The sequence below is a fragment of the Trachymyrmex cornetzi genome, unplaced genomic scaffold (assembly GCF_001594075.2).
Source record: "Trachymyrmex cornetzi isolate Tcor2-1 unplaced genomic scaffold, Tcor1.1 scaffold83, whole genome shotgun sequence".
Taxonomy (NCBI): Eukaryota; Metazoa; Arthropoda; class Insecta; order Hymenoptera; family Formicidae; genus Trachymyrmex; species Trachymyrmex cornetzi.
In genome coordinates this window covers 3,610,342-3,625,315 of record NW_017300169.1, presented here as the reverse complement: position 1 = coordinate 3,625,315, position 14,974 = coordinate 3,610,342, and the positions used below count along the sequence as shown (strand labels likewise).

The 14,974-nt window shown below is 34.7% G+C and overlaps 1 protein-coding gene across 5 annotated transcripts in view; it reads left to right on the top strand.

Moving 5' to 3' along the window:
- Positions 1–14,317, top strand: part of LOC108768886 (pleckstrin homology domain-containing family G member 5) — a 169,093-nt gene extending 154,776 nt beyond the window's left edge. For 3 of the 5 annotated variants that reach the window (XM_018519560.1, XM_018519557.1, XM_018519561.1), the window contains 13 exons: positions 261–337; positions 6,046–6,307; positions 7,060–7,205; positions 7,407–7,718; positions 8,129–8,278; positions 8,532–8,798; positions 9,091–9,306; positions 9,699–9,916; positions 10,295–10,471; positions 10,563–10,768; positions 12,100–12,329; positions 12,927–13,236; positions 13,320–14,317. In XM_018519560.1, coding sequence (XP_018375062.1) covers positions 261–337; positions 6,046–6,307; positions 7,060–7,205; positions 7,407–7,718; positions 8,129–8,278; positions 8,532–8,798; positions 9,091–9,306; positions 9,699–9,916; positions 10,295–10,471; positions 10,563–10,768; positions 12,100–12,329; positions 12,927–12,932 — 2,267 coding nt within the window. In that variant the 3' untranslated portion in view covers positions 12,933–13,236; positions 13,320–14,317. The remainder of the gene's footprint in view (positions 1–260; positions 338–6,045; positions 6,308–7,059; positions 7,206–7,406; positions 7,719–8,128; positions 8,279–8,531; positions 8,799–9,090; positions 9,307–9,698; positions 9,917–10,294; positions 10,472–10,562; positions 10,769–12,099; positions 12,330–12,926; positions 13,237–13,319) is intronic. The other 2 variants (XM_018519559.1, XM_018519558.1) reach the window with 2 other exon arrangements.
- Positions 14,318–14,974: the final 657 nt, after the last annotated feature.

The following is a 14,974-nucleotide window of genomic DNA, read 5'->3' as shown; positions in this document are numbered from 1 at the left end:
CAAAAAAGATTGGCATCCTCTTGCATATTTTATATCGCGACCTATTTGCAGAGTGTTTTCGCTAAATTAAAGTTTTTTAATTATAGAATGCGTGTTACTGCGTTTTAAATTTTCCATGTTGATTCACGACTAATAGGAATTATTATTAGGTAGAAATTGCTTTCCTTGAAATTATTAGAAAATAATTGACAGGATGCCCGTCCGATTGGAAATATCTATAGAAATTCATAATAACCGCAACTCTCGCTTTCTCGTTTCAGTTAAAGACGAAAGATTGAATTCTCGAACACCCAGCCAAAGAGGAAATCAGAACGTGCTGTTACGGAAAGCCAGTGGGGTAAGTAGTTCACTTCCTTCCAAGTAATTCTCTACTAAACTCTGCGACAACAAAATTAAATTAAATAGAGCGCATCTCCCACAAATATGATAAATCTTTAATTAACTCGACTTTGTCGCGATAGGACCTCCTATAAGTCCATGTCATACTACGCATTGGAGACTGAGGATTGCAAATTAGAATTTAGAGATTAGAATTCAACCAACTAGATACTTAATTTTAATCCGTTTTGTATGTGCGCGCGCGCGCACGCGCGTGTGCGTGTCTAATTATATAGTTGAATTCTAATCTTCAATTCGCAATCCGCAATTTCCAATATATAGTGTGTGACATAGACTTTAAAAATAAAGAAGAATTTATAACTCGCGTAGATATTGCGATTTTGCATTAACCCGGAAAAACGATGTTACATATCGAGGTGCTTCGCAAAAGATATCGACGTGTATCAGCCTCGACATATCATCATTCGTCAAATACGAGCACCTTTGTGCCTCACCGATGCTTTTTTTCGAAGGCTTTCTCGCGATACGGAGCAAACATTTTAGCATCTCTATGAACAATATATGCTTGTAGTCCTTTTACGAGCCTTGACCTGCTGGTAGGGCGGTAACAATACGGCCAAGCTGACAAAGACAAATCGTAAAACGATTCGCCAGGCAGAAACAAAGCCGCACCGAGCAAGATGCGACGGCGCATCATCGGTTTAACGCTGTCGATACCGTGAACGAGACTTTCCCGCGGGAAATTTCCTAGTGGACTAGGAACTTTTACGAAAATCAAACTAATAAAGAACACAATCAATTATAATTTAAATATAATTAGTCTAAAAAAATGATGTATCAACGGCATTATCTTAATTGAAAATAAGTTTGTTAATTTAATAACACCGTTAAATGAAACAAATACCTGTATGCTCTTTTTTTAATAAAATTTTATTTGTTTCATTAATACTGTTGTTATAAATCAACAAGATTATTTTCAATTAAAATAATGCTGTTGAAACAACATTATTTTTTTCAGTGTATTAATTTATATTATCCACGCATTATATTTCGATTTAACAATGAGACAGGGGTCTATTTTTAATCTTTAGTACACACGATTAAGTCATTCATATCCTGCACATTTCTTTTTTTAATTAGGAATATAAAGTAATTAGTTATAACATTTAGAGGAAAGGCTCCTATTATATCCTATTATGAGATACTGAGTTTATTTTGGATAAATGCTAGAAATCCATGAGCAGAATTTTAAAAAATAATAGGTCATTTTGAAGGGAATTTAAGCTTTAAGATAATGTTATGTAAAATTTAATTCAAATTTTATTTTTTTTATAAATGAAAGAAATGTAAAAAGTGAGCAAATCGCAAAATAAAAAAATTGCGCTCCTAATATTATGAGATGTCCCAAGAAATCGATAATAAAACGCAAAGTACATCAGTATTGCAATTAAAAAACTTTATTTAATGTTTCTAAAATACAAATAAACAGCCAGTGCGCGTACAAAATGAGTATGCGATGCATTGTACCTAACTGACTCGTCTTCAGGTAATTGGAACCAAGCATCGCAAAAACAGGCACTCGATGTTTATTCCGATTGTCCTTTTTATTATTGTACAATAACATTTATACTTTAGCAACGATTTTCACTATGACATAGAAGCATAGGTTATTTCATATTAGAAATACTCTGGGTATCTCATATTACAATTTCCACGCCTTTTCCACGATTTTACGATCATCAAATCTAACTTTTAATTAAACAATTCAACATATCACGTATTTTTCTATTAGTATGCTCTTACTCTATCATCACGAATTCATCATAAAGAATTTATTGCCAAATATTTACTTATTAAATAATAAACAAGGTTTAAAAGCTCATCTCAATGAAACTTAAAGACATCCAAATTTTTTTTTTTGCAACGACTACAGGCATGATCTAATAATGAATTTTCTACTAAATAGTTTTCAATCCAAGAACAATAAATTCATGGTGGAATCAATAGATAGCGATTATTAGTTTAGCGGAAACGCCGCTATCTCATATTCAGCGTCTATCTCATAATAGAGGGCTTTCCTATATATATAATTTTTTTTTATACACAACCTTATAATAAACTTTACTAAAGATGTTAAAGTATATGTAAAAATTACTTAATAATTTTTGTATATTTGTTAAAATGATGAAAATTAACTTGGGACACGATCGACCCATCGTGTGTAGTAAAAGTCCAAAAAATTGTCAAGTATACTATAAGTCAAAATCTTTTAGTTTTTCCTCTGTGTGTGTGTATGTGTGTGTGTGTGTGTGTAGTAAGATTTGTTATATAATTTATTACTTTATTATATTTTTTGCCTCAAAATGTAATACTTCACTATAGTGTGGCTTTCTTGTCCTAATAGCCTAAAACCCAATCTACAATTCTTTATTTCCTGTTTCTTGCTTTCTACCACAACCTTTTTTATTTACGATCGTTTTATCGACAATCGCGGTCCTTTTTACGTGTCTCTTCCGAAGTTCGTCAACTTTTATTTCAGGCGAAGTTCGTCAACTTTTATTTCAGAGAAAACGAAGAAACTGAATAAAAGGCAAAAAGACAAGAAGTAAAAAGACGTAAAATGCAAAAAACAGTAAACAAAGAGCACATTGTAAATTAGGCTTAAAGGTTAAAAGAAGTGCTACACGGATACATCACACAACTGAACGTTTTTCTGAGTGCTTTTTATTTGATGACACAAGTGTCGTTCTAACTTTGTTACTCTCTGAATGGCAAAAAAGATAGAATGATGCTTGTATCGACTTCCCAAGGAACACATAAAAGTCAATAAAAAATCAAAATGACATCAAAATGACTTTATTTTGATGCTTAAAGTCAATAAACAGTCAAATTTTGTAACTATAAATTATCGTTCTGATATTAAAAAATTCCTTGGCTTGGCCTGCATTAAATGGAAAGCTCCCAACATAAATCTAATCGATCGATGTACAATACTATACACAACATTATTTTGATTAAATTTTCCTATACAACTCGTTCGATATTGTTCCTAGCATTACTATCCCGAGTGCATCCGATTCCTAGCGTCGCGGTTACCATTGTCTTCGCCGAACGCCCCGCAATTGTCCGAGTGACAATTACGCGAGCGTTCCGGCTTGATCCGCGCAACTGCAAACGTGACAACTGCCTCATCTGTACCGGATGCAGCCGGATTAATCCGCTCGGTCAGCAATGTGTGTAATCTGTCGCGTGTTTGTGCCGATTCGAACGTGACACGATCCAGGTACAAATGAAGCTGAAATTTCAATTCTCGACAAGTACCAAAGACGGACCCGGCTGCGAGTGTCAGTAGAATAAATGCGAACTTGACCCGACACACCTTCGATCGTCTATTCTCGACGTGTCTTTTCCGCCACGGACGATTACGTGTACGATCAAATTTAAATTTTGTCGCTATTTCGCTAATTTACAGTTTTTTCGATTTTATTTTAAGTAAATATCGAAGTGTATGCATGTGTGTGTAAGATTAGAAGAACTTTAATTAGACTTTTTAATTAAATTAAATTATGCAAAATACCATTTTAGAATAATGAGAAAAAAAGAGCAATGAAACACTGCGCACTTCATTAATTTTATTTTATTTTCGTTTATGCTTGATTTTTAGTCTTTTTTGCAGCTTACGTAATCGACGTTGATCGGTGCGGTTTACAGATCGCCGCGCGCTGTTGTATTTTCAGTGTGACGAACGGCGTACACATTAAAGACACGGTAGACTGCAATAAAGATCCGTTATCATCGTTATTACAGTACACCTCCGGAGATGAAATCTGCCTGCATTTCGCGTCACGTGAAACGAGCAGGCGAAACGTCGATTACGGTACATTAACGCTTACACATCGTGTCGCATTTACGCCAGGGTGGAGAAGCTTCTATTGCGATGCAGTAAATTTGCTAGTTTACAGTGGTATCTCACTTATATTTATATTATTATAATAAATGTAAAGACCGGTTTTTTGCTGAAGTATCTAAAAATTTGACTAAATACGGGTCTGAAAATAATTTTGTTAAACTATCATATTTTGATAAACTATCGACATAATGTAAGACGCTCAAGATTACGCTAGAATGTAAAAATTGTCTGCAACATTGCTCATCATGTTTGAACATCTTACATAATTATTTTGATAGTTCAATAAAATTATTTTCAGACCTGCTAGCTAAATTTTTAGATACCTACTTCAGCAAAACTGTCCTTTTCGTGTATAGTATGATTGAAGTTGTTTATATATTGCTCGTTTAATATTTAGAAGTAAAAAAAGTAATGTAAAAGTACCAGTTGTTTTATAGCCATTCTTCGTTATAAGAGAAAAATGTCTAATCTTTAAACTAGATAATGCGATTGATTTAATAAATTGAATAATTATTCTATGAATAATATAGCTTTTTGCACGACTCGTAGGGAATAAAAGAGAATTGATGACTAAGATGCTAAGTTTAAAATTGATCGGCACGTCGTGTCGAGAAATAACGCGTGAGTTAAAATATTTCGCATTTGCTCGTGTGTAACGCGTATAATGCATGCAAGCGTAACGAGAACGATTTGTCGCGACGTTGGCGGTGACGGTACACGGCGAAGGGATAACGTTAATAAAATGCTGGAAAGGGTTCTCTTAACGGGTCGGGCCCGGTGTTGGGCGCGATACATTATTCATGGCGAGTACCAACACATCACACACTCGATAGCGGATTACACAGCACGATAACTCAACGAGCAATTTCTAGAATGTTGCCTTCGCTCTGAGAAGCCTTCAACTTGATGTACGACCGCGGTATAATCACTTGACGAAGCGAGCAAGTTTCCGTTAAAGGTCTTAATAATGTGTCCTGATAATTTCATGACAGAACAGAATGCTGTCTTTTTATTGCAAATGTTTAACAAAAATGTGTTGAAAATATTTGGTACATTATAATAAATCACTTGTTTAATAAAAAAAATAAGACAATTCAAAAATCAACATATTCTTGAGATAATAACAGGAAATCAACTCTAAAGACATATTTTTGTTGGAAAAACAATATAATTCTCAGAATTTATCTCTAAAGAGCAGAAGTAATGTAAAAGTTCGCTTGATTGTCCTCTGATTTAAAGATTCTCTCGGACTATGAAATAGTAACCTATGATTGGTCTGATATTTTTTATTAAATCGTGTTAGTCAGAACGAGATAGTACATTTTTTGTCTCATACCACTGTAGAATGAGATAAAATATATCTTTTTTCACTTGTACGATTTTGATGAAAAATTTCGGATTCCTCGTCATGGCCAAACTCTGATTAAAGAATTTCTACTCTAATCAATTTCGCAATAATTATTTATTAAAAAGAGATATTTGTTTAGTTAAATACACTGAAGAAATGTTAATGCTAAAATAGTTGTAGAAAAATTCCTCTTAGTTATACCAATTTTCTTTTAAAAAAATTGCTTAAAATGTCCCAATTCAGAATTTAAAAAATACTCTCCTGGAAGAGAGAGAAAGAGAGAGACAAAGTGCTAATTTTGATATGTGTTACTTCTCTATCAAATAAACAAAATGAGAACGTTGTAAAAAAGAATAAATTTTCTCTTTAATTTGCTTTTTCTATACATCAGACTTTTTGATTCTAAATTTTATAGTTAATTAAAAATGAGCTTTTTATTCCTCAATAGAATTATCGGAGTCGAAGCGGTCGTTTCTTCAGCGTTTCCACCGAGGATACGAATGTTGACTCCGAGGTTGGTACAACGGTTTCTTCCGGTCGAAGTTCTGCCGGACTCAAAGCTAGTAAACAGCGATGGAGCGGATTCTTCACCAACACTAAGGGTATCAAGATGGACTTATTAACTGCCCAGTTAGACGAGTACAACAAACACGGTGTACCAAAACTCGCGAACGTTCATTTGCAATGCGACGTGACGATCAACGAAGAAGGTAGGAGATTCCTACTTTTGTTCTTTAATATTTTTTTTCTCTTTCCTTGAAATAAAGAGATTCGAAATCCTGAGGATTCTCGATGATTCAGGATCAAATTAACGCAAGGCACGCGCTCTTCTCTGAAAAAAATATCTTTATCTCATGGGAGAACATTTAAATCTTTTTCTCTCTCGTTGGCCCCATCTTGTTACATCCAAACGGAATCAGCAAAGTTTGAAGATCCCTTTAACGACTACTCTACTAAGAGTAGTCGCGTTACTTATTCTTACGTCATGCTCTTTTCATTTCTCGAAGAGACATTCTCGTTCGAATGCGAAAGCGCGATTGAGTCTGAATTAGGGCGAGATTAATTCTGGGGTGGTATTATATAATGACCCTGATAATATTGTAATTTAAATTACTAATAACGTCGCTGCTATAGCATTGAAAATCGATAACGACACGTTCTTATCTTAAACAAAACAGTTCAGTACGTAATTTTCTGCAGAAAAATGTGATTTAAAGGACCTTTTTCTCATTTTTTTACGGTCCTCAGAAAAATTCTTATTTATATTGGCTGCTCTCCTTTTAGAAGGCACAGTCGATACAAACGTCCTCTTCTTCTTAGCATTCAATGAATAACAAAGATAAAATGATACTTGTATCGACTACGTCTTCTAAAAAGAAAGCAACCATTATCTCTAATAAACCCAGTTTGCTGCAGTAGCAGACATTGTTGCAATGTAGATATTACCGTGATATTCTTTCAGCTCTTTACAATTTAGAGGGAGATTGGCGCGACATCGTCGAGAATTCACAGATGCTTTCTGAAAAACACACACAGCAGCAGACTGCACTCTGGGAACTGGCTGAAACCGAAGTAGCCTACATTAAGACGTTAAAGGTTGTGACCAATGTGAGTAAAGTATCGACATACTTTCCACGTTTTAATTCGCGATAGCAGACTCGTGAAACTGGTTAATCTCGTCAAGATGATAAGATTGCTTGATATATCAAACATGTTGAAATTAAACGAGCTCAGGATGAGATATCTCATTAAGAGATTAGAATTTTCAATGTTTCTTGAAAGTGATGATCGTCGTTTTTGATATCGTAGCTCTTCATGGCGTGTCTCTGTAGCCTGCAAGCCTCGAATATCTTGATCGAGGTCGACAGGCTGAAACTCTTCAGCAATATACCTGATATCTACGCCGCTAATCGCTACTTTTGGACTGAGTACCTACTCGCGATGGTGAATGCGTCGCGGTCGAACGGGCAGCCGCTTGATCCCGGCCATCTTCTACTGGGTTTCGAAACTTTCGAGCAGACGTTCGCGCCTTACACGAGATACTGTGCCGAGCAGAGCAAGTGTCAGCAGTATTGCAAGGATCGGTTAAACGATAATCAGCTTTTCACAGCATATTTGGTGGTATGTAAACGCTGTTACTCTTGCTCGCTTCTGTTGGCTTACTTTGACGGAGTCAGCTGTCGATCTTACTATTAATCTCAGTTAATTAATTTTGAAATTATCTATGATGCAGTTAGTTATTTTAGAAAAATAATTAGGTATCTTAAAGGAATTTTCTCATCTAAAATAACAAAAAAATAAACAATTTCTGCGGATTTGTTTAAAATAACTTTAAATGGAAAAATATCTAAAGTGCTAAAATTCTTTAATGTTTTTATAAATTAATATGTAAGAAGACATTATTTAATATTTTGAATAGTTATTGTTCTTATAAAAGATATAAAAAGAAAATTAAGTGTAGAAAAAACATGTAAAATATAAAATGTAAAATATATTAGAAACTAGTAGAGATATTTTTATCATTATTATAGTGGTGCGAAACGCAAAAGGACTGCAACCGACTGAAACTTATGGATATACTGGTTATGCCGATGCAGAGGCTCACTAGATATTCGCTTCTGCTCAAAGCCGTCTATAAGAATACAGAGAACGAGGATCAACGCGCAGAATTGATACACATGGTAAAATTTATGCTTTACTTTTTCTCAATTTCTGGGTTAGTAGTACATAACAGGAAGGAATGCGAAACGAAAGTAGCGCATTCGTGATAAGCCACGCTTCCCTGTAGATGAAAGCTATAGTGAATCTCATAAATTACGAACTTGGTTTACTCTTGCTTTAAAATTATTCGTAAATAAAAATACAAAGAGAAAGAGAGAGGGAGAGAGGGAATCCCCAAAGAGGGTTGTTTTATCGGGTTCGTTTTGCGTCCAGATTAAATCCGTGGACGGTTTTGTGGTGTCCGTGAATGCTGCGCTGAGGAGAAACGAGGAGGCTGCTCAGCTGGACCACGCAGCCTCGCGTCTGGAATGCTATGACGTCGTGGAAACCAAAGGGCTCGATGAGGAGGTGGAGAAACTGATAAAGTTGTACAGCAATCTTGATATTACTACAGCGCCGATGCCCGGCTGCCCAAAGGATAGCTTGAGGACTCTTCTTCGAGAAGGAGACTTGAAGTTAAGAGACGCTGCCACCAGCAAGGTAGATCGATATAGAATATTAACTTATTTAATCGATCGGAAACTTCTTTTATGTCTTAAACTACATGCAGAAATAATATATGGTCAAAGGAAAAATATGCGTAATTTTTTATTGACTCTTCGAAACGATCAAAAATAATTTCGTTGCAATTTATATTTTGCAAAAACGATTCCTATAAATTTTGTTAAATCTTCGTTTCTATATTTAAAAAGCAAACAGAGAATCGGTCAGACCATTTAACTAGGAAAAACTATTTGTAGAGACCTATATTCCGTTAATTATCTCCTTTTAGATGGAAGTGCACGTACTTTTATTGACCGACATGCTGCTAATCTGCAAACCGTCGACGAAGAAAATGTTGAAGATCATTAGGCAGCCATACGTCGTCGACCGCATACGAATACATGAGGTCAAGGAGCCATCTAGTCTTGGATTGGTTTATCTTAATGAGTACGGGACCGTTTCTGCCGCTTTAATTCTCAGCGCCGGTGACCCGAAACTAGCTAAGGTAACTCAGCAAACAGCTACTGCGAATTGCGACAAATTTCACGGGATGACTGATTCACCGTCCCAATTTAGACCGTCCATTCCGTAGTTCGCCAACGATGGCTTTCATCAGTCACTTAATTAACAGCTAAATTCTCCATCCCTCTTTTGATCATAAAATACATACAGTGTTACAGAATCAGTTAAACTGCAACGAAGCGTAGTTCAGTTGAAAAAAATTTACATAATTGACATGATTGACCGATATCGGTGAAACCTTAATATAATTAATAGATCTTAATTTAATTGATAAATAAATGATGCCTTAATTTAATTAATAGATTAAAGTTCCTTGAAATCATAAAACCTTTAAGCTTACTTAAGCGAAAATTTGTTTTGATTATTTTTTTCCAGTCATGGATGGACTCCTTGAAACAAGCTCAACAACAATTCGCATCGATGAAAGTTCCGTCACTCGGTGAGCCCGTTATGAATCTGGCGTCTGTCAGCAGGCAGCCGAGCACATTGGGCGATGGCGATTTCGAAGTAGAAGAATATGACAATACCTTCCCAAGAACTCCACGTGGTAGTAGCAGAGCTTCGCATGGCAGCAGTCTCGCTCACAGTCACAGGTACGTGTTGTAGCAAAAAAAAGGAATATTCCAGTAAACATCAACTAACAGTACCATTGATATAAGTTACATGACTGATAGTTATAATTTCTTATTCAATCCAATGGACTTCATCTATGATGATGTCATGGGTGAAACTCATTGGGTGAAATGATACATTTCAGGTATCTCGTTAACTTGTGATGACCACATAATGACAAATTCAGTAATATAACTGTACAATGACACATATTATACGTAAAAGTTATATTATTGAGTGGCAAATTATAACTTACAGTTATGTTACTGTCAATTAATTGTTACTGAGTCACGTTGAAGATAATTTATTATCCATATTTATTATCCACGACTGTACATAATGTGATTTGTTGTTTCCAGTGGTAGCATGGAGATGGAAGGTGCATCTCCGGGTAGCAGCAGCTTCCTGCCGAGCTACAACCCCAGCAGAAACGTCAGCGTGGATACAAACGAACAACCGCGGGCGTCGAGCTCACTGTCGTCGGAAGAAGGCGGCGAATCCAGCTCTGGGCACAATCATCGAACTGTGCACATGAGGTAAAAGAGCGTATACGTGATTGATTCCGCGACCTCGTGATGACCGATAAATATTAATGTTCCTATTAAAATTAATTCGCAAATCCATCAGGCGCTCGTTGATGAATAAATCGCCGACACCGAACACGCTGAGCGTCCACGTGCCGTATTCGAGTCTAGGTCAATCGCTGCCCAATCTGACACTGGCCACGTCACCACAGACCTCCACTGTATCACCAACGCCGCCGAATTCGCTACTGATTGTACCGCAGATGACCAAAAGCAAGGACACTCTACTTTCACCAGGACACCGAGGTAGCAATTACCGACGCGAATCTCTCTGCCTATGTTTGTCGCATTCTTCCAAGGCCAAAGCCTTTCAATGAGGACTCCCTATCACACCACGTAGTCACGCACGCAGATTAGATCATAAATGCACACAGATTAGATCATAACATATAAATTATTATTACAAGTACAAAGGACTAAGCGCTCCTCTATTTCAAAACTATTCAACTATTTTAATGTCGTTTGCTTGTTAAAAATAGCGGAATTGTCGTCCAGAGCGCAGGTACGAGAGAAACATCAAGGTTGTAACGTAGCTTAGTAGATTTTATTACACATAAAATATTAACACATATGATATCGCTTAATAGAATTGTTCTAAATGCAGTTATGCTGATGCTCGAGAATTTCAAACAAATATTAATAAAATTAGTATTTTATTTACTTGAAGAGAAAGATATGAAAGGATCTTTGCAAGAATTTTGCTTAGTATATATTTATTTTGTTCACAAATCAAACCTAATTCATCTCCTTATACTTCTTATTAATTATTATTATCTAATTCATCTCATTTAAATCCAAAAAATATTTTATAAACAAGAAGAATACAATATACATTTATTAACCCTTTATTGACTGATGACTATTTTGGATTACTCCCTTTTATTTTACAAACTGCTTGCTCAAATTTTATTAAACTTGTCTTATGGAATAATTTTTGATAATGTATTCGAATCTCAGGTCAAAAATAAAAAAATCATAATGGATTCAATATGGACGATATAATTTTTAAAAAAATAATTTGATTATCACAAAACTTGGTTTTAGAAAATTTTTAATGGCAAAATATATATGCATACATCAAGTTTCCAATTTCGCTTTGTTTGAATGAAACTCATTAATGCTACGCAAACAGTACTAATTTCTAAACTGACTTTTAAATTCTATTATAAATCCTGTGACATTAGAGCCTCCTTCATGGAAATTATTATAATCTTTGAAATTCAACATTTTCAGCTCTTATGAAAAAAAAACTGATAATTTCGAAAAAAAACACTGAAAATTGAGTATTTTTTCGAAATCTTCAGTGTCTTTTTCATAAGAGCGGCTCAACGCATTCAAACTCCACGATACCAAGAACTCCTAAGATCTAGCTGTTTTAAGATAATCAGATTTTTTTTATTTGAATTTTAAAATTCTAAAGCTAGAACCGAATTTAACGATTCCGAAAACCTTCAGAAAACATTAAGAGCATAAGTTATTTTGTTTGAAACTGGTTTGTCTCCGGTTTCTCCCTCTGAAAAAAATTAAGCGGATATTCTCTTTCTCTTTCTCTCTCACGTATTGATGATGTGTGTCATCAGGTATATCCTATCCACCACCGTCACCGCCGCGAGGTGCTCTCAGACGAGGATTCGCGTTACCACAATCTCGGAATCCGCCTTTGATGAAAACGAGGCACGTAAATGCATCCTTGACACAATCAGCACAAGTAACTATGGGCAGTTCCGACACCGAAGTTATCGAAGAAAGACGGAGAAGAATAGATCCTTCGCAGAGAATACCATCGACGAGCAGTATCGTCGAGGAAAAGGTATAAATTTTATAATTCTAAGAAAACTAAGATTTTTATTATAATGGAGAACTTAGGACATTTTTGTAAAATAATTTGACATTGTAATTGTTAATTTCGTATAATTTATATTATTAAAATAACTTTTCTATAATTAATTAAAAATTCATTACAATTTAAATCGAATATATGCTAAAAGATTATAGTGATAATACGCTAAATGTTTAAACGAAATTGTAGAAAATGATGACAATGAATGACAAGGAATATTGAAATTCCATATAAAATTTGTAGAATCTATTTATCAATCTAGGATCAATGTAAATGGTTCACGAATTCGCGTTTTATTTTGTAAATCAAAGATCATTATTAAAACGTAAGAGTTCTTATAAAAATTAAATAATAAAGATTAACCAAAATAATTAGAGATTCACGGAATTGTAATTATTCATCAAATAAAAATATAGAAAAAATCGAGATTCGTTAAATTTATTAATTTCATGAGATTCTTAGTAATATTGTTTAATATTGTTTATTAACTTCAGATTTTTCATTGTACTTGAATTTAATATTTTTTTGGAACGTTTGACAATAACAGATCGCTATTATTGCTCATAGAAATGACCTGCAAATTGATCTGAAAGAAGAATTTTCCAAACATTTGGTGTGGACCACATCGTCGACGTGGATGTACGTGATATGTAAAGGCTCGACGTGATATGTAATGTTCGACGTGAAATATAATGTTCGACGTGAAATGTAATGTTCGACGTGGATGTACGTGATATGTAATGCTCAACGAGATGCATTCTTCTCTCTATGTGTGGATACTGCACACAGAAAATTCGAGGAGCATTGATCTTCGAGGATTGATTGTCTCGCACTCTTTGAAATCCTACAAAACGAGTCAATCAATACATTACAATCGGTAAGACGTCATACCATGTCGATACGTCGTACAAATTAATACCGACAAGAGGGAAAATGTTCATTATTGTTTCTGAATTTCAGATTGGGGCCATTCGAAATCAACGTGTGAAGTTTGTACCACTACCGTATCGCTACTTTTATCTCGTTATCTTCTTGTAATTCGTAGATGTCTCTTTGTAATAATTAAACTAAGTCCGTGTTATCTATGATTAATATCGCATCGTGGCGTTGTCGGCTGCGTGTAATATTAAATACAGATTTCGACTTAGACTTTTAAGCGATGAACAGAAAGGCCTACTTAGAGTAACTACATTAAGATTTCATAGTGAATGTAGGGCCGCAGCTAGCGTAAAATACGCCTTTTTAAAGGAGTTCATTTAGGCGCCTTACAATAGAACAAAAATCTTTGAAGAATCGAAGAAAATTGAAAACTGATTTCGAGCGAGGAAACCAGGAATGTGCAAGAGTACAAGTTGGCGTCTTTCTTTCCCTTTTCCCATTGTAGGGGCACAATGCCTACCCAACGACCAAAAAAGAAAGAGAAGGTTTTGAGTACAATTGCCTTGTTCAGACTTAACGCATTAATGAGAAATAAGAGCATACAAAGACATCGAAATCTTTAAAAATTTGTAGACTTTAAATCGCTGCGTTCATTCTAAACAAAAGTCTCAATTTTACGGTGTAATATGTAATCGATATCGCAATTCAGACATCGAAATGGGGACAGTTACTTCGTCTGTTTTATTTAACTAATCAATATATTATCTAAAAATTTATTTTATTCTTTGTTCAATTATATATATTTCAGTACTTTAACCGTTTTAGATTTTAACGAGAAACGATTCAATAACTGTTGTCAACATGTAGCGATTGTGAGGAATGTACCGCAAAACGAATTGTTTTCCTGGCACACTACTCTTTAAAATTATTATTGAATACTAAAATAATAACATAACTATTCATTTACACAAAGCATCGTAGAAGCTTTAATTATAGCGGATCAGTCACTTAATCGAGAAACAAAATGTAACTTTAAACAATGTTTAATTCTTTTTTTTTTATATATTTTCAAACTTTTTCTTCTCTAATGTCTCTTATTTTTCTTATTTATATGGCATATTGTCCTTGTACGGTGCGCAATTGGTGTACGTGTGCAACGGTCTTGGTGGATGTTATAACTTAATGGATTTAATAAGAGAAGAGAGAGAGTGGGAAGTAATAAATCTCTCTAAGAAATCTTACCAAAAAAAAGATCATGGATGTAACAGATGACTGAACGGGAATTATTCCTACAAGATGTAAAATAAAAATAAATGAGAAACTAAAATACGTTATATTAAGTGAGAGTTTCTCGAAGAAATGTATGTCAATAGATATGCATCACAATTAAGAACAATAGTAATGTATGTACAGAAATTAATTGCGTCTCAAACATCGAAATGGAAATAACATTTGCTTCGTTCTTCCACTTGTTTAATATCCTCTTTGCCTAAAATTATTTTACTTCTCATTCAATTATCTTGTTACTTCCATGAGAAAAGATTCGATAGTTGTGTCGAAGTGTTGTGTGTCAACGTGTTGTCACCGTGTCGTATGTCTGGTTGAAGATTGTTAAAAGAAATGGGCCATAGATGGTGCGCTGTTTTTTGACGAAACACGCTTTGACGAATAAAAGAACAAAGGATAAAAAGAGAAAAACGTAAAAGAAGGATGTTTACTTCCAAGCACAAATCTGA